Raw genomic sequence first — 13,844 nt, forward strand, 5'->3', positions numbered from 1 at the left:
GCAGGAGTAACAAATGTATCCGGATTGATAGGCTATTTTCACCCGGACCTTCGATCAGGTTGCACATTCTCAAGGAGGGAAACATGTCCAAAACAAAGGTAAGTGCATTCATATTAAAATGTTTTACTTACTATTCATAAATGTGCCTTTTGTCCATTTTGTATTTTGCTTTATTTTAAATGTGTTTTGTTTGCTTTCAAAATACATGATCTATTTCACAAAGTAAAAGGGGTATGCCCAGACATGTCCAAGGGGCAAGCTGCGAAGCCATTCATACTATCAAAATAATAAACTGTCATTCAATGTTCAATAGAAAAAAATTGAACTATATTTTTTTGTGTGCTACAGTCATTCCATGTGCTGTGTATGGATGTTGGACTTTCAATGTCCAACTCGGTACCGGGTGAAGATTCTCCATTTAAATTAGCCAAACAAGTCATTCAAAAGTTTGTCCAACGTCAGGTAAGCATTCCTGTCAAATCCTAATGACTAAAATGTGCATAGGTCAAACTAAAAAAGATGTGTTTTTTTCCCCGTTTGTTTTTTTTATTCGATCATTTTATACAACAAGTGCAAGAATAAAGGTCTAACCGTAAAACCTCCAAATCAATCGCATATCTGTCAACCCCGAGTGACTAAAACGATTACAGCTCAAGCAAGCTTTTTCCCTTGGAGGATTTTATTAAATAAATGTATAAAATATAGGTCCATCCAGAGGTGGGTAGAGCAGCCAACAATTTTACTCAAGTAAAGGTACAGTTACTTCATAATAATATTACTCAAGTAGATGTAAAATTAGTCATACTTACTTGAGTTAAAGTGGAAAAAAATACTCAAGTACCGAGTAACTGTGGCAACATTGTATTTATTGATTTAAAAAAAAAAGATCATCAAATTATCAAAGTCCATCCAATCAAAAAAAACGTTTAATTTAAAAGTAGCTGAAAATAATGAACGTAAAGTTAGGTGCTTTTCATGTAGCACCAGGTAGTAGTGTGTGTGTGTGTGTGTATATATATATATATATATAGATGTGTATATATAGATGTGTATATATGGATATAGATGTGTATATATGGATATGTATATCTGTATGTGTATATATGTGTGTTGGAGGCTAAATTTACATGCACTACGCTTACAGCACCGTAAAAAAAGCCTTCATATATACGTATTTAATGTTAAAATAAAAGAAGGATAATAATACTTTTACTTCAAAGCAGCTTTTGGGACACCCAATTGTTCTGTACACAGAATATCAAACAATAATAAAACAAGCAAGTAATAAATAACAAATAAAACCAAAGTAAAGTTAAAATTAGAATTTAGGACACTGACGGCTACATGTTTTCTCAAGTTCGATGTTGAATTCTTTAATCCAGGAATCTCCATTCGTTTAAGCAAACAAAGGAGACATTGCATATTGTAGCTGGTGTTTGGCACCCTTTTAAAGGGGTAAATACTTTTGATGTGAGGCCAGGGTGCTCCTCTTCTGTGTTTTAATAGTCTGTAATGCTTAGCGACATTTTCCATGTGTTTCATGAAATGAAATGAAAATGAAATGATCTGCATTTATATAGCGCTTTTCAAGTCAATGACTTCCCAAAGCGCTTTACAATGTGCTCCACATTTCCCAATAGCGGCCTTGCAGCCATGTAAGGCGCTAACCTGCTTATTGGGGGTATCAGGGGTTCAGTGTCTTACCCAAGGACACTTCGACATGTAACACGGACGAGCCGGGATTCGAACTGGGATCCCTTGATCCCAAGACGAGCGCTCTACCTCCTGAACTACTGCCGCCCTTTCATCCATAAACAAAATTTTCCCCCGCTGAAGTATAACATGGTCTCGTGACGAAGCTGCTATTTTTGATTGGTAAAACATGGTAGAGGCTGGCGGAGGTCTCCGTCATAATAAAGACAGACGCGTACTTACGTGGAGGGAATTTGTTAAGTAACGAAGTAACGACTTCAATATTGCCTAATGTAGCGGAGTAAAAGTACTGTTTTTTCTTCACAAATTTACTCAAGTAAAAGTAAAAGTATAGAGGTTTTAAAATACTCCTAAAAGTACCAAATTTGCCAAAACTTAAACGTAAATGTACTCCGTTACTGCCCACCCCCAGGTCCAAATCGATAAGGGATACCTGTTAGCCCAGAGCAACTTAAATTTGTACAGTTGCTGTGAAAAAAAAAAACAGATTCAAATTTTTTTGGGAGGGGATTCCATTACATTTATTCATTCGTTTTCGAATCGCTTAGCCTCACTCGGGTCGTGGGTGTGCTAGATTCAATCCCAGCTGGCAGTGGGCAGGGACACACTGGACTGATTGCCAGCCAATTACGGCACATATAGACATACATACAACCATTTACACACTCATTCATCCCCAGGTACAATTTAGAGTCACCAATTTACCTGCCATGCGTGTTTTTCCATTGTGGGAGGAAACCGGAGTGCCCGTAGAAAACCCACATAAGCACAGGGAGAACATGCTCTCTCTACAAAGGGAAGCGGTAGCCTGAATTGATCCTGGGCCTCTTAACTGTGAGGCAGACATGCTACCCAGTCATCTGCTGTGTCACCCTGATTTTATTTTAAAAGAAAGCTTTTAAATAAACATTTGAAAATAACACAAAAACACTATATATCTGTATTACTCCTTCATTTTTCCAATCGTTGCTTACAGACATGTTAAGGATTCTTGCTTCCTTTAATCATGTCACTTTTTCTTACGAGTACTACTGAAAGGCACTTGTCACACTTCTTGTCATTTCTTTGACTAGATTAAGTATCTGTACTACTGATTCAATTTGTTAAAATACCTTCCAGTTTTGCAAGATGTAGATATACTAGTTGTTTCTCTTTTTAGCTGCGGATTTTATTGTTTCCACTCTTCATTTTTTTTATCCCATAATGTCCAAATTCGGTGCCAGTAATTACACGTGAGTTCCGAGAATTTGTTAACAATGGCCAAAGAATTTGACGTTTAATGAAGTAAAATATTTCTCACTGTAATCTGGGCAAGCAAATGCATTTTGGACTAAAAAACTATTATTAAATATAATGTGTGTTGAAATATTTTATTAAAACAATTATACAAAATACAATTAAATGGCAAAATTGTTCAATATTTATCATTTAAGGGTTTTAACACACATTAGAAAAAACAGAATCATATATTTTTTAAACATATTCCCAAAATTAGCATACTAAAATGTATGGTGTGTATTTTTCCTATTGTCTAGTGGTGAGCTAATGGAATGCAAATATTTAAAAGCACCATCACAACAATCTAATACTAATTACTGTAATTCCTTTTGAAAGGTTTTTGCCAAAGTTGAGGATGAATTGGCGTTGGTTCTGTTTGGCACAGATTCGACCAAAAACCTGTTGGCTCAAGATGATCAGTACCAAAACATCACTGTTCACCGCAACCTTATGGTCCCTGACTTTAAACTCTTGGAGGAGATTGAGAATCAGGTCCACCCGGAGAATCAACAGGCCGATTGTATCCTTTGAGATGTATTGAAACATTTATATATTGAATTGTTATATATATATCTCCCTCAACCTATAAAAATAGGGTTGGATGCTCTTGTGGTCAGCATGGATATTCTTCAAAGAGGCATTAAGTACGTATATTGTATTTTATTAGATAGATCGATAGAAAGATACTTTATTCATCCCCTAAGGGAAATTCACATTTCCAGCAGCATCCCTGAGCTGAGAACAGTACAATAATAAAGCCAAAAGAATACAATATACAAATACCCAGTGTGACGTGCAAATGCCCACTGTAGCGTGTTATATAGAGTTATATTACTTGAATAAGGTGTATGAAATGCAGTTCCAAACTCATATCAATATTATTTTTGCTTTCATTTTTTTTAAGGGGGAGACGTTATAATGGACTCAACATTTATTTTCTGAGTGACCTCAGTGTTAAAGCAGACTCTGAACAACTGGACGTCATTGTTGAAAATCTCAGACAAGCTGATATTACGCTGCAGTTCTTGTAAGTTATAACATTATGTTTCCTCCGATTAGGCATCGACTCCAGCAGATGCCACTTGAATAATTAAACACTGTGCCTCAAATAGCCCCCCCCCACACCCCGTTTCTTTCTTGGGGGTAGAAAAAACAGTTGGTGCTGCTAGAGCTGTGATATTCCTCGTTCTATCCGAGAGTGCCATGCGTTATGAGAGACAATATTACTGCAGCACACATTTCTTGTAGAGTAGATGTGATGTAAAATTACAAAATATAATAAAAGATAATAGTACATCTCAATTTATTCGATTGTATTCTAGGTTTAATTTTTTTATCTATGCTGTGTAAAAATAAAAAATGAAATCACTACTGCCAGATATGGCCCAAATGTAAAATTACAGGCGAGATTCTTATTGACTAGCATGGAAAAAAATCTCAGATGTTTGCAAAAAGCTATGTTGTTATTCCATACATTTGATGGCGTTAGTGGAAAGTTTTGAGTCTCAAAGAATATAATTAAAAAGTCTGACTACATCTTACATGGACGGACTTGAATTTGATGTTTATATTTGCCTTTTTTGACTCATTAAAAATCAAAATATACCCTTACCAGAAGGTTTAATATTAGACGTTGACCTATTACCAGGTGAGCCTATTATTAGTACTGATATTTGGGAATTTGACAGATATCGGCATCGGCCTATTATTAAGCCGATTAAGCTCAACGCCGAGCTGTGCCTTTTTTTTCCTTTCCTGCCTTCTGTCTCTGACGCCACACACCCAACACCTTCTAATTGGATAAGCAACCGGGGACAAAGCCTCTGAAGCAGAAAGTCCCCACTCTAACCGTCCGCAGTCAGGCTGGTATGAAAGTTAGGGCTATCAAGAATACTTTTCATATTTATGTAGACTTTTCACATTCGCAATATTCATATATTTGTTGTGTTTTTCTTCTTTTATTTTTTTTACCTAGCTTTGTCATCATAGATGAGCTTTTCCGGTCCTATATTATGGAAAAAAAGAGTTTTTTTAAAATGCTATAACCTTTGGGTTGAGTTTGGGGGGTGCTTGAGCCCCCCCAAAAAGTGTTTGTAGTGTGCTATAGTAGCCTTATTTTAATACATGTTTATTGTACTTAGTTGTTTACTCATTTCTGTAACAAGTGCACCATTGTGACTGAGACCCTGGTTTTATTGGATTTCCCCTCATGAACAATCACACTTATTAGTCATGTGAAAGTAAAATATTAGTTATGTCAGTTGTGTTGAAATTCTAATATAGTTACCGTAAATTCCGGACTATAGAGCGCACCTGATTATAAGTCGCACCCACTACATTTCGGGAGGAAACCAATTTTGTACATACACAAGCCGCACCTGTATATTAGCCGCATGCGCCCACATTGAAAAAACGCAATACAAACACGAAATTTTTGGTTTGAACAAATTTATTGACACTAATAACAAAAAAAACAATCATGACAATCACAACAGCAATCAAGCACATTCACAATATTATGTTACAATATGATGTTATTACCAGCAAACAAGAAATTAACCCATACCCGACACAGTCCAAAAAACTCAGCCGGCAAAATGAACGGAAAATGATACTCGTACTTAAAATTTAATGCAGACCTGCAGAGTCCGGGTGCCCGTTGAAAGTAATCCAAGAAAAAAAGTGTATATTTCCAAAGGTAAGGGTGGGAAAAATATATATCCACTATTGTCGGCCGCGTCCACAAACACGTCTCACCTTTGCTCCACTTCCCGTCAGCCCGCGTTTGCCTCGCCCCTTCTTTCTCATTTGCTCATGCAAAACATCAGAATATGTTTCTAAAATAAATACATTACAATAATATACAGTTGCAAATACATATTATACATGGTTACACATATTTACAAAGAAAGACGGTACACCGAGAGTTTTCAAAGCTTTAATAATAACATTATAACTTTCATCCCAAACCGTGCCTGTGAAGGGTAGCAAAACACTACTGGCAACACGCTCGCAACACAGTAAACAGCTCTGTTAAAAAAACATATTGTACTTTTAGTAAGCACGGTAAACCGTCCTCATCTTCTTCCTTGTAACTGACGTCATCGAAGTCGTCGACCTTCAGTATGGGAATGAGACTTTGTCACATAGACGTCGTCCCATGCTCCCTTATTCGATAACACGCTAGCATCACGCTCACGTTGTAAAAGTTTGCGTGCGGTAGCTCTTTTTCCTTCTATATCGAACTGCTCGATTGCGTTTAGCTTGACAGTTGCGTCATGTGCCTTTCCTTTTTGCAATTTGCATGATGAGAATATGACTACGCTAATTTAATTTGTGCACAAGCTAAGAAGCTGCAGTCTAAATCTTACCTTTTGTCCTCGAGGGCCGCTGGCGGGCGTTAGAAAAATTACATGAATTGGCCGCATCACTGAATAAGCCGCACGGTTGAAAGTTTGGGAAAAAAGTAGCGGCTTATAGTCCGGAATTTACGGTACTGTAAATGTTTTAATTATAACAAATATTGTTTTTCTTTTTCATTCTTAAAATGTTGTCACGCCAATTTATACGATTTTACAGCAAATGTATATCGGCCTTAAATATCAGTTATCATCGTCCTCTTAATACAAATAATCAGTATCGGCCCTGAAAAATCCGTAAATTCCTACTTGATATCATAACCCTTAATAAAGCCTAAAAGCTGATACTATTGGTATCTGGAACTCCTATTGTTGGCTATGTACCACATCATATGGTCTAATGGACATGAAGTGTACATTGCAAAAACTATATCTACTGGTGTTACCATTTACCTCACATCTAAGAATGCAATTGATTCTCAGTGTGTGTTACTAAATTATATTATCAGATTCAAGCAAATTTTTTGACCACTATCAATTCATTTTGAACTAAATTTTCCATTTTTTGGACATTGTAGTTTACCCTTTGCTGCTGAAGATGACTCAGTGGATGAAGCAGGCGATGCAGGAAGAGGAGGTCCCAGTTTAAGAGGTTCGGGCAAAGGCTTGTCCTGGGAGCAAAGGGACGGACTGAAATTGGTCAAACATATTATGCTCAGCATGGATGAGCAAGACGGTCTCGATCAGATTTACACACTCAGGTGAATGACTGATATGGTCTCTCTAATGAAGATATTTGCTTATTCTACATTCCCAGTGTAGGAATGCTAATAGAGTTACTTAGTTGAGAGTATGTGTTTGTTTATTGACAATAAGCTAAAATACTCACAGAAGATTTAGTTTGTCGTTCAATTTAATGGTTGGTCAATTTTCAGAGACCGATTTTGTTTTGTCACCTACTCACAGGAGTGCTATTGAGGGTCTGTGCATGTTTAAGCACATTGAGAAAAAACCCTCAGCGTGGAATTGTCAGCTGACCATCGGCAGCACTCTCTCCATTCCCATTGTTGGCTACAAAGCTGTACGTGAATTGGCAAGCACTTTACACTCCCATAAATCTATCACATTAAGTAACTGGAATATGTGTTGATCAAAAATAAGTTGTGTGTAAGGTCAACTTGAGCTCATTCAGATTGCTAGGTTTAAATCTAACCTTTCTACTGGTGAGCTGTTCTTGGAAGAAGATATTTACCTGCCTTTATGAGTGCCGCTTGTGTTAATAAGGTGACAGAGGAGAAGCTGAAACAATCGTGGATTACTGTGGATGCACAGAGCAATGAGAAAGACCATGTGAAGCGAGAGATAGTATACTGTATGGATGATGACAATGAGACGGAGGTACAGAAGGATGACATAATCCAAGGTAATTTCTTTCTTATTCTCTAGAATTTTGTTCTTAAAATATGTAAAATAAATATATAAGTAACAATACAAGTTAAATTCAACCAGTTTGAATTGCAAATTAAATTCTAGCGCTCAGAAAATGTTCATGTGTTAGAGGTAGTTATATTATGACAAAAAGGTTTAAGCATACAGTCAGACGTCACTTTAATCGTCAGAGGTTGCACATAATCGAAGTATGGTTTTCTATCATCAAATCTCTCTAAATGTATGGAATTCTTACATGTCACCAGGTTTTTGCTATGGAAGTGATATTGTTCCATTTTCCAAAGTGGATCAAGAGCAAATGAAATACAAACATGATGGGAAGTGCTTTGCTGTCTTGGGTTTTACGGAGCAAAAGCTGGTATATTTTAATTATATATATATATATATATATATATATATATATATATATATATATATATATATATATATATATATACTGGACTGTCTCAGAAAATTAGAATATTGTGATAAAGTTCTTTATTTTCTGTAATGCAATTAAAAAAACAAAAATGTCATACATTCTGGATTCATTACACATCAACTGAACTATTTCAAGCCTTTTATTATTTTAATATTGCTGAATTTGGCTTACAGCTTAAGAAAACTCAAAAATCCTATCTCAAAATATTAGAATATCATGAAAAAGTATACAAGTAGGCTATTCAACTAATCACCTGAATTATCTAATTAACTCGAAACACCTTGCGAGGGTTTCCTGAGCCTTAAAAACACTCAGCTTGGTTCAGTAAACTAAATCACTGCTGATCTGACTGCTGTCCAGAGGACCATCATTGATACCCTCCATCAGGAGGGTAAGACACAAAAAGAAATTTCTCAAAGAGTAGGCTGTTCACAGAGTGCAGTTTCAAAGCATATCCACAAAAAGTCTGTTGGAAGGGAAAAATGTGGCCGGAAACGCTGCACAACCAAGAGAGATGACCGCAGCCTTAACAAAATTGTGAAGAAGAGCCGCTTCCAGAATTTGAGGGCGCTTCAAAGACAGTGGGCTGAAGCTGGAGTCCAGGTATCAAAAGCCACAGTTCACAGACGTGTCCGGGAAATGGGCTACAATAGCCGTATTCCCATGGTCAAGCCACTTCTGAACTCAAGACAACGGAAGAAGCGTCTGACTTGGGCTATGGAGAAGAAGCACTGGACAGTTGCAGAGTGGTCCAAAGTCCTCTTTTCAGACGAAAGCAAGTTTTGCATTTCATTTGGAAGTCAAGGCGCCAGAGTCTGGAGAAAGGCTGGAGAAGAGCAAAATCCAAGTTGCTTGAAATCCAGTGTGAAGTTCCCACAGTCAGCAATGGTTTGGGGAGCCATGTCAGCTGCTGGTGTTGGTCCACTGTGTTTCATCAAGTCCAGAGTAAATGCAACTGTGTACCAAGAGATTTTAGAGCACTACATGCTTCCATCTGCTGAAAAGCTCTATGGAGATGAGTATTTCATTTTCCAGCATGATCTGGCACCTGCCCACAGTGCCAAAACCACCAGTAACTGGTGCACTGACCATGGCATCACTGTCCTTGATTGGCCCGCTAATTCCCCTGACCTGAACCCCATCGAGAATTTGTGGGGTATAGTTAAGAAGAAGATGAAAGACACCAGACCTACAAATGCAAATGAGCTGAAGGCCGCTATCGAAGCATCCTGGGCATCAATAACACCTCAGCAATGCCACAGGCTGATTGCCTCCATGCCACGCCGGATTGATGCAGTAATCCGTGCAAAAGGATTCCCGACCAAGTACTGAGTGCATCAATGGACATTTTCAAATGTTTGATTTTGTTTTGCTGTTATAAAATTATTTTTTTTACTTGGTCTGAGGAAGTATTCTAATATTTTGAGATAGGATTTTTGAGTTTTTTTCAGCTGTAAGCCAAAATCAGCAATATTCAAATAATAAAAGGCTTGAAATAGTTCAGTTGATGTGTAATGAATCCAGAATGTATGACATTTTTGTTTTTTTAATTGCATTACAGAAAATAAAGAACTTTATCACAATATTCTAATTTTCTGAGACAGTCCAGTATATATATATATTCATATTTTTTTATTTGTTTACACGTTGAGTGCTGTTCATTTTGATTTTGACCTGCTTGCAGGTTCCTAATCACTTCTTCATGGGAACGCAGACCATGAAGATCTTTGCACCAGCTCATGATCAGGTTTGTTCAACAGCACATATAGTAAATCTAACGCTGTGACTATGTCAATATGGATGGCTTTCACCTGGTCTCAGCATGCAGGGGTGGCACTTTCTGCTCTCGTCCGTGCTTTGGATGAACTCAAAATGGCGGCCATTGTTCGGTATGCCTACGACCGGCGGTGCAACCCTCAAATAGGAGCAGCTTTCCCTTGCATCAAACTGAACTACGAGGTGATGTCATAGCATATTAATCGCTATCATTTTAATCAATAGTGATTGATCTTTTTTTGAAATGCTCTTACATCATCGTTTTGTCACCATGAAAAACAGTAGTGTCCAGTGATACTAGTATCAGTATATTTATAGAAATGATTAGGCATATCAAACCAGTTCTTTTATAATACTCCTGCAAGTATAATAAAAAAATGCATTATGAGTGTTAAGCCAGTTGCTATGGAGAATGTTGCACCTTTATACATAATTCATGATTTTAAAATATTGTTCTGTATGCAGTGTACATCTGTTTTAATTTGGAATTCTAAATTAGTTGATAAAAGCTTGCATTTTATTTCTCTCAATGAGGCTAGGGAAAACGTACTGAAATAAAATTACCAAAAAGTAAATGGTACATTTTCTGTAGTGATCTTAATTATGTTTTAATCATTCAAATAACACTAAGCTTGTGAAATAACAAACATATCGCTATCCACAGTGTCTAATATATGTCCAGTTGCCATTCATGGAAGACCTCCGACACTTCACTTATCCTTCTTTAAACAGCAAGAAATTCACCCCCTCAAGTAGGTTTTGTGTTATCCTTTATTCATAAAGTTTGGAGTGTTGAGCCAACAATATTCCATTTGATTTGATATAAAATTATGTGAACAAGGTTAATATCAATGTAATCAAGATAAATAATAAAAGTGAGATGACTTTGTGTCCACGCTGCAGCCACACAGCTGCAGGCCGTCGATGCTCTCATAGATTCAATGATGCTGGAGGAGAAGGATGAAAATGGAGAGCTAAAGGACTTGTTCAAAGTCCACCACATTCCCAACCCAGAATTCCAAAGGCTTTTTCAGGTAAGGTCTTATTTTGCATGTCAGCAAAATCTGGGTAGAATAATATTTTTTTCTGCTTTCTCAGTTTTAGATTATGTGTTTTCTCAAGCTGCCTTAAGTACACATGGAATATGTCTTCTTAAGTGATTGGCATTAGAGAATTTCGGCTGTTTATGTTGGTCAATTTCCTTATTACGCTCTTTTTTTATGAGTTTCCACAGAAAATGTATGAAAAGTTTTAACTTTATTTTCATTTTGAAATGTTGGGAGTATAAGGGAAATGTAATCAGAAAATGATGTTCCAAATTGAAAATTACGGTAGTCCCTGTGGAAACTATGGCTCAAAGTGGATTGGCTGTCAGCTTGTTAATAGCAAGACTTTTAATTTGTAGCAGTCATATCAGGGTACCATCAATTTTTTAATTGACACTGTGTACAATCTTTAATTGAACTAATTATTCGATTTACTAGCCATTCATGGCATGTCATAATTGCTTTAATGCTCGCTTGCATGCTCACTCACTCAAAATAATAATCAAAAGTAATTAATAGTATGCCTTCAGAGTGTGGTCTTTGAGGCTATGAACAGTGCATGTTTAAAGATTGTTGAATTTGATAAATTTACTACTTCATTGCACAAAATCCTAGACACTGTCGTTTCGAATGTTATTCTGACCAACAATGATTTCCTGCAATCCAATTTTCTCAACCAATTTTTCTTAGTGCCTGCACCATCGAGCTGTCAACCCCGGAACAGCCCTTCCTCCAGTTGAACCATGGCTGGCAGCTCTGCTGGACCGCCCGGATGTCATCAAGGAGCGCTCTCAAGTGCCAATAGAAAACGTACAGAAGATGTTTTCCCTCGAAGTGGTGGAGAAAAAGAAGAAGCAACTAAAGACGAGTGCTCAGATCTTTGGAAAAGAGTAAGTCCGATTTCTTTGGAAAGGTTGCCCAATCGATTTTATTAGAGGAAACACTGAAGGGTTTTGCCTTGGTTGACGCAAGGACACTTGGTCGAGTTTTCTCCCATGTAAACCCAACCACCTGCCTTTTGGACACAGTTCCCACCACTCTTTTTTTGTTGTTGTTTGTTCGTTTTTTTTGTTTTTTAAGCATTCTCTGGGTTCTTTGAGGAACAGATTTGAAATCTAGTCTATTGCTCTCTTCAGACAGGCATTTTCCCTAATGCATAAAAAAACGGCAGTAGTGAGACTGCTTTTGAAGAAGAGCTAGCTAGCTAGATAGATAGATAGATACTTTATTCATCCCCAAAGGGAAATTCACATTTCCAGCAGCATCCCTGAGCTGAGAACAATATTCAGCTCTAGGATTTTAAACAATTACCGTCTAGTTCTCATTACCGTTTTTTAAGGAAGATTTTAGAAAAAAAATGGAGTTGTATTCTTTTTCTAGAAGAAAGCATTTTAGAGAATCTTCAGTCTGGTTCCAGAATCAAGCAGTGTACAGAGCCCTCTTCAAGATTTTAAATGATATCCGGTAGAATATGGATTTTAACAAACTTACTGTTCTGGTACTACTGAATCTCAGTGCTGCCTTTGACACAGCAGATCACCACATTTTATTAAATAGACTCAGAAACATGGTGGGAATAATTTGTACTGTTTTGAACCGGTTTTATTTCAACTTCACCGACCGACGCTTCTTAGAATAGAATAGGATAGAATAGAATAGAATATACCTTTATTGTCATTGTTACAAAATGTAAACATGGATGCATGTTGTTCCAGAACCCATGAAGTTAGATGTGGGGTTGCCCAAAGCTCATTTTTAGGCCCCACGCACAAGGTTGATCACTGTACGTTTTATACTTTTTATTGCCTTCTACTTGACCCCTTCTTCTGTCAGCTCTGAGCAGCCGGATGCTAAGAAGGCAAAGGGAGATGCGGCAGAGGAGGAGGAGGGAGAGAAGTTTAATCTGGCTGACATTTCTGAAGGCTCTCTTACTTCGGTAAGAAGCTTGGTGGGAAAGACAAGGCGTGGCTTGGCTATGAGTGAGTGGTTATGTTCTACATTTCATTATTCTCAATCTTATTTGTCCTTTTATCCAGGTGGGAAGCGTTGATCCCGCACGTGACTTCAGTATCCTTATCAAGCAAAAAACACTTACATTCCAAGGGGGTGAGGTCCAAGATTCTTGTTCATATCTCATCAAAAGGTCATGGTCAATGTTGGGAACTTTAATTTTCATGCCAAGTACCGTATTTTCAGACTTTAGGGCACCTTAAAAACCCCAGATTGTCCAGAAATTTGAAAGTGTGCCTCATAACTCGGTGCACCTTATATATTGCATAATACCGTTGATAAGATTTGATTGCATACAGTATTTTGAGGTGCGCGTTATGACACAAGTTTTTACGGTATACCTCTGTATTTGAGCAATCATGGATAATTCAAGAATCATTGCTGTCCCAAATTGCAATACATCCTATGCAATGGAATTTGAACCTGGGTCATGGCAGTGAGGGCGCCACCACTTTACCACTAGACCTACAGGTGACTTATGAAAAGGCATTAGAGCCTATCCCATTATCACACTATTTTTTTACTAGAGGTGCCAGAAACCCTGATTTGCATTGTGCATCCTGATAGGTGAAGGAGTGGAGAGACTGTTTAACCTGTGCATCAAAAAGTTGCAAACGACAGAAACGGAAAACAAAGTGAACACAATTCAATATAAGCTCTTTTCCAAACGTATTAATATCAAACCGACAGGTTAGTGTCATCTGTACCACTGGTGGTCTAGTGGAAAAGTGTCGCGCCCCCATCATTGCCATCCGGGATCCTTTTGCAAACAATGTTTAGCAGTTTTTAATC

At 37.4% G+C, this 13,844-nt stretch overlaps 1 protein-coding gene and 1 long non-coding RNA gene across 4 annotated transcripts in view; one reads left to right on the plus strand and one right to left on the minus strand.

Annotated features, from left to right (window-relative positions):
* The window catches only part of LOC148353233 (DNA repair protein Ku80-like), a 15,666-nt gene continuing 1,822 nt past the window's right edge, over positions 1–13,844 (plus strand). For 2 of the 3 annotated variants that reach the window (XM_088352281.1, XM_088352282.1), the window contains exons 1-16: positions 1–98; positions 349–462; positions 3,328–3,511; positions 3,587–3,635; positions 3,896–4,018; positions 6,929–7,111; positions 7,317–7,431; positions 7,635–7,773; positions 8,045–8,157; positions 9,905–9,967; positions 10,042–10,179; positions 10,661–10,748; positions 10,900–11,030; positions 11,733–11,932; positions 12,876–12,978; positions 13,079–13,148. In XM_088352281.1, the coding sequence (XP_088208407.1) occupies positions 84–98; positions 349–462; positions 3,328–3,511; positions 3,587–3,635; positions 3,896–4,018; positions 6,929–7,111; positions 7,317–7,431; positions 7,635–7,773; positions 8,045–8,157; positions 9,905–9,967; positions 10,042–10,179; positions 10,661–10,748; positions 10,900–11,030; positions 11,733–11,932; positions 12,876–12,978; positions 13,079–13,148 (1,828 nt within the window). In that variant the 5' untranslated portion in view covers positions 1–83. Of the gene's footprint in view, positions 99–348; positions 463–3,327; positions 3,512–3,586; positions 3,636–3,895; positions 4,019–6,928; positions 7,112–7,316; positions 7,432–7,634; positions 7,774–8,044; positions 8,158–9,904; positions 9,968–10,041; positions 10,180–10,660; positions 10,749–10,899; positions 11,031–11,732; positions 11,933–12,875; positions 12,979–13,078; positions 13,149–13,844 lie in introns of those variants that run through there. The other variant, XM_088352283.1, reaches the window with a different exon arrangement.
* LOC148353234 (uncharacterized) lies at positions 5,477–10,126 on the minus strand. Its single transcript, XR_015852642.1, has 3 exons — positions 10,032–10,126; positions 7,603–7,668; positions 5,477–7,021 (listed from the first exon to the last, which is right to left on the minus strand). It is a non-coding gene; the product is annotated as an uncharacterized LOC148353234 (long non-coding RNA).

The sequence above is a fragment of the Urocampus carinirostris genome, chromosome 14 (genome assembly GCF_059441175.1).
Source record: "Urocampus carinirostris isolate Australia breed hairy pipefish chromosome 14, RoL_Ucar_1.0, whole genome shotgun sequence".
In the NCBI taxonomy this organism is placed as follows: domain Eukaryota; kingdom Metazoa; phylum Chordata; class Actinopteri; order Syngnathiformes; family Syngnathidae; genus Urocampus; species Urocampus carinirostris.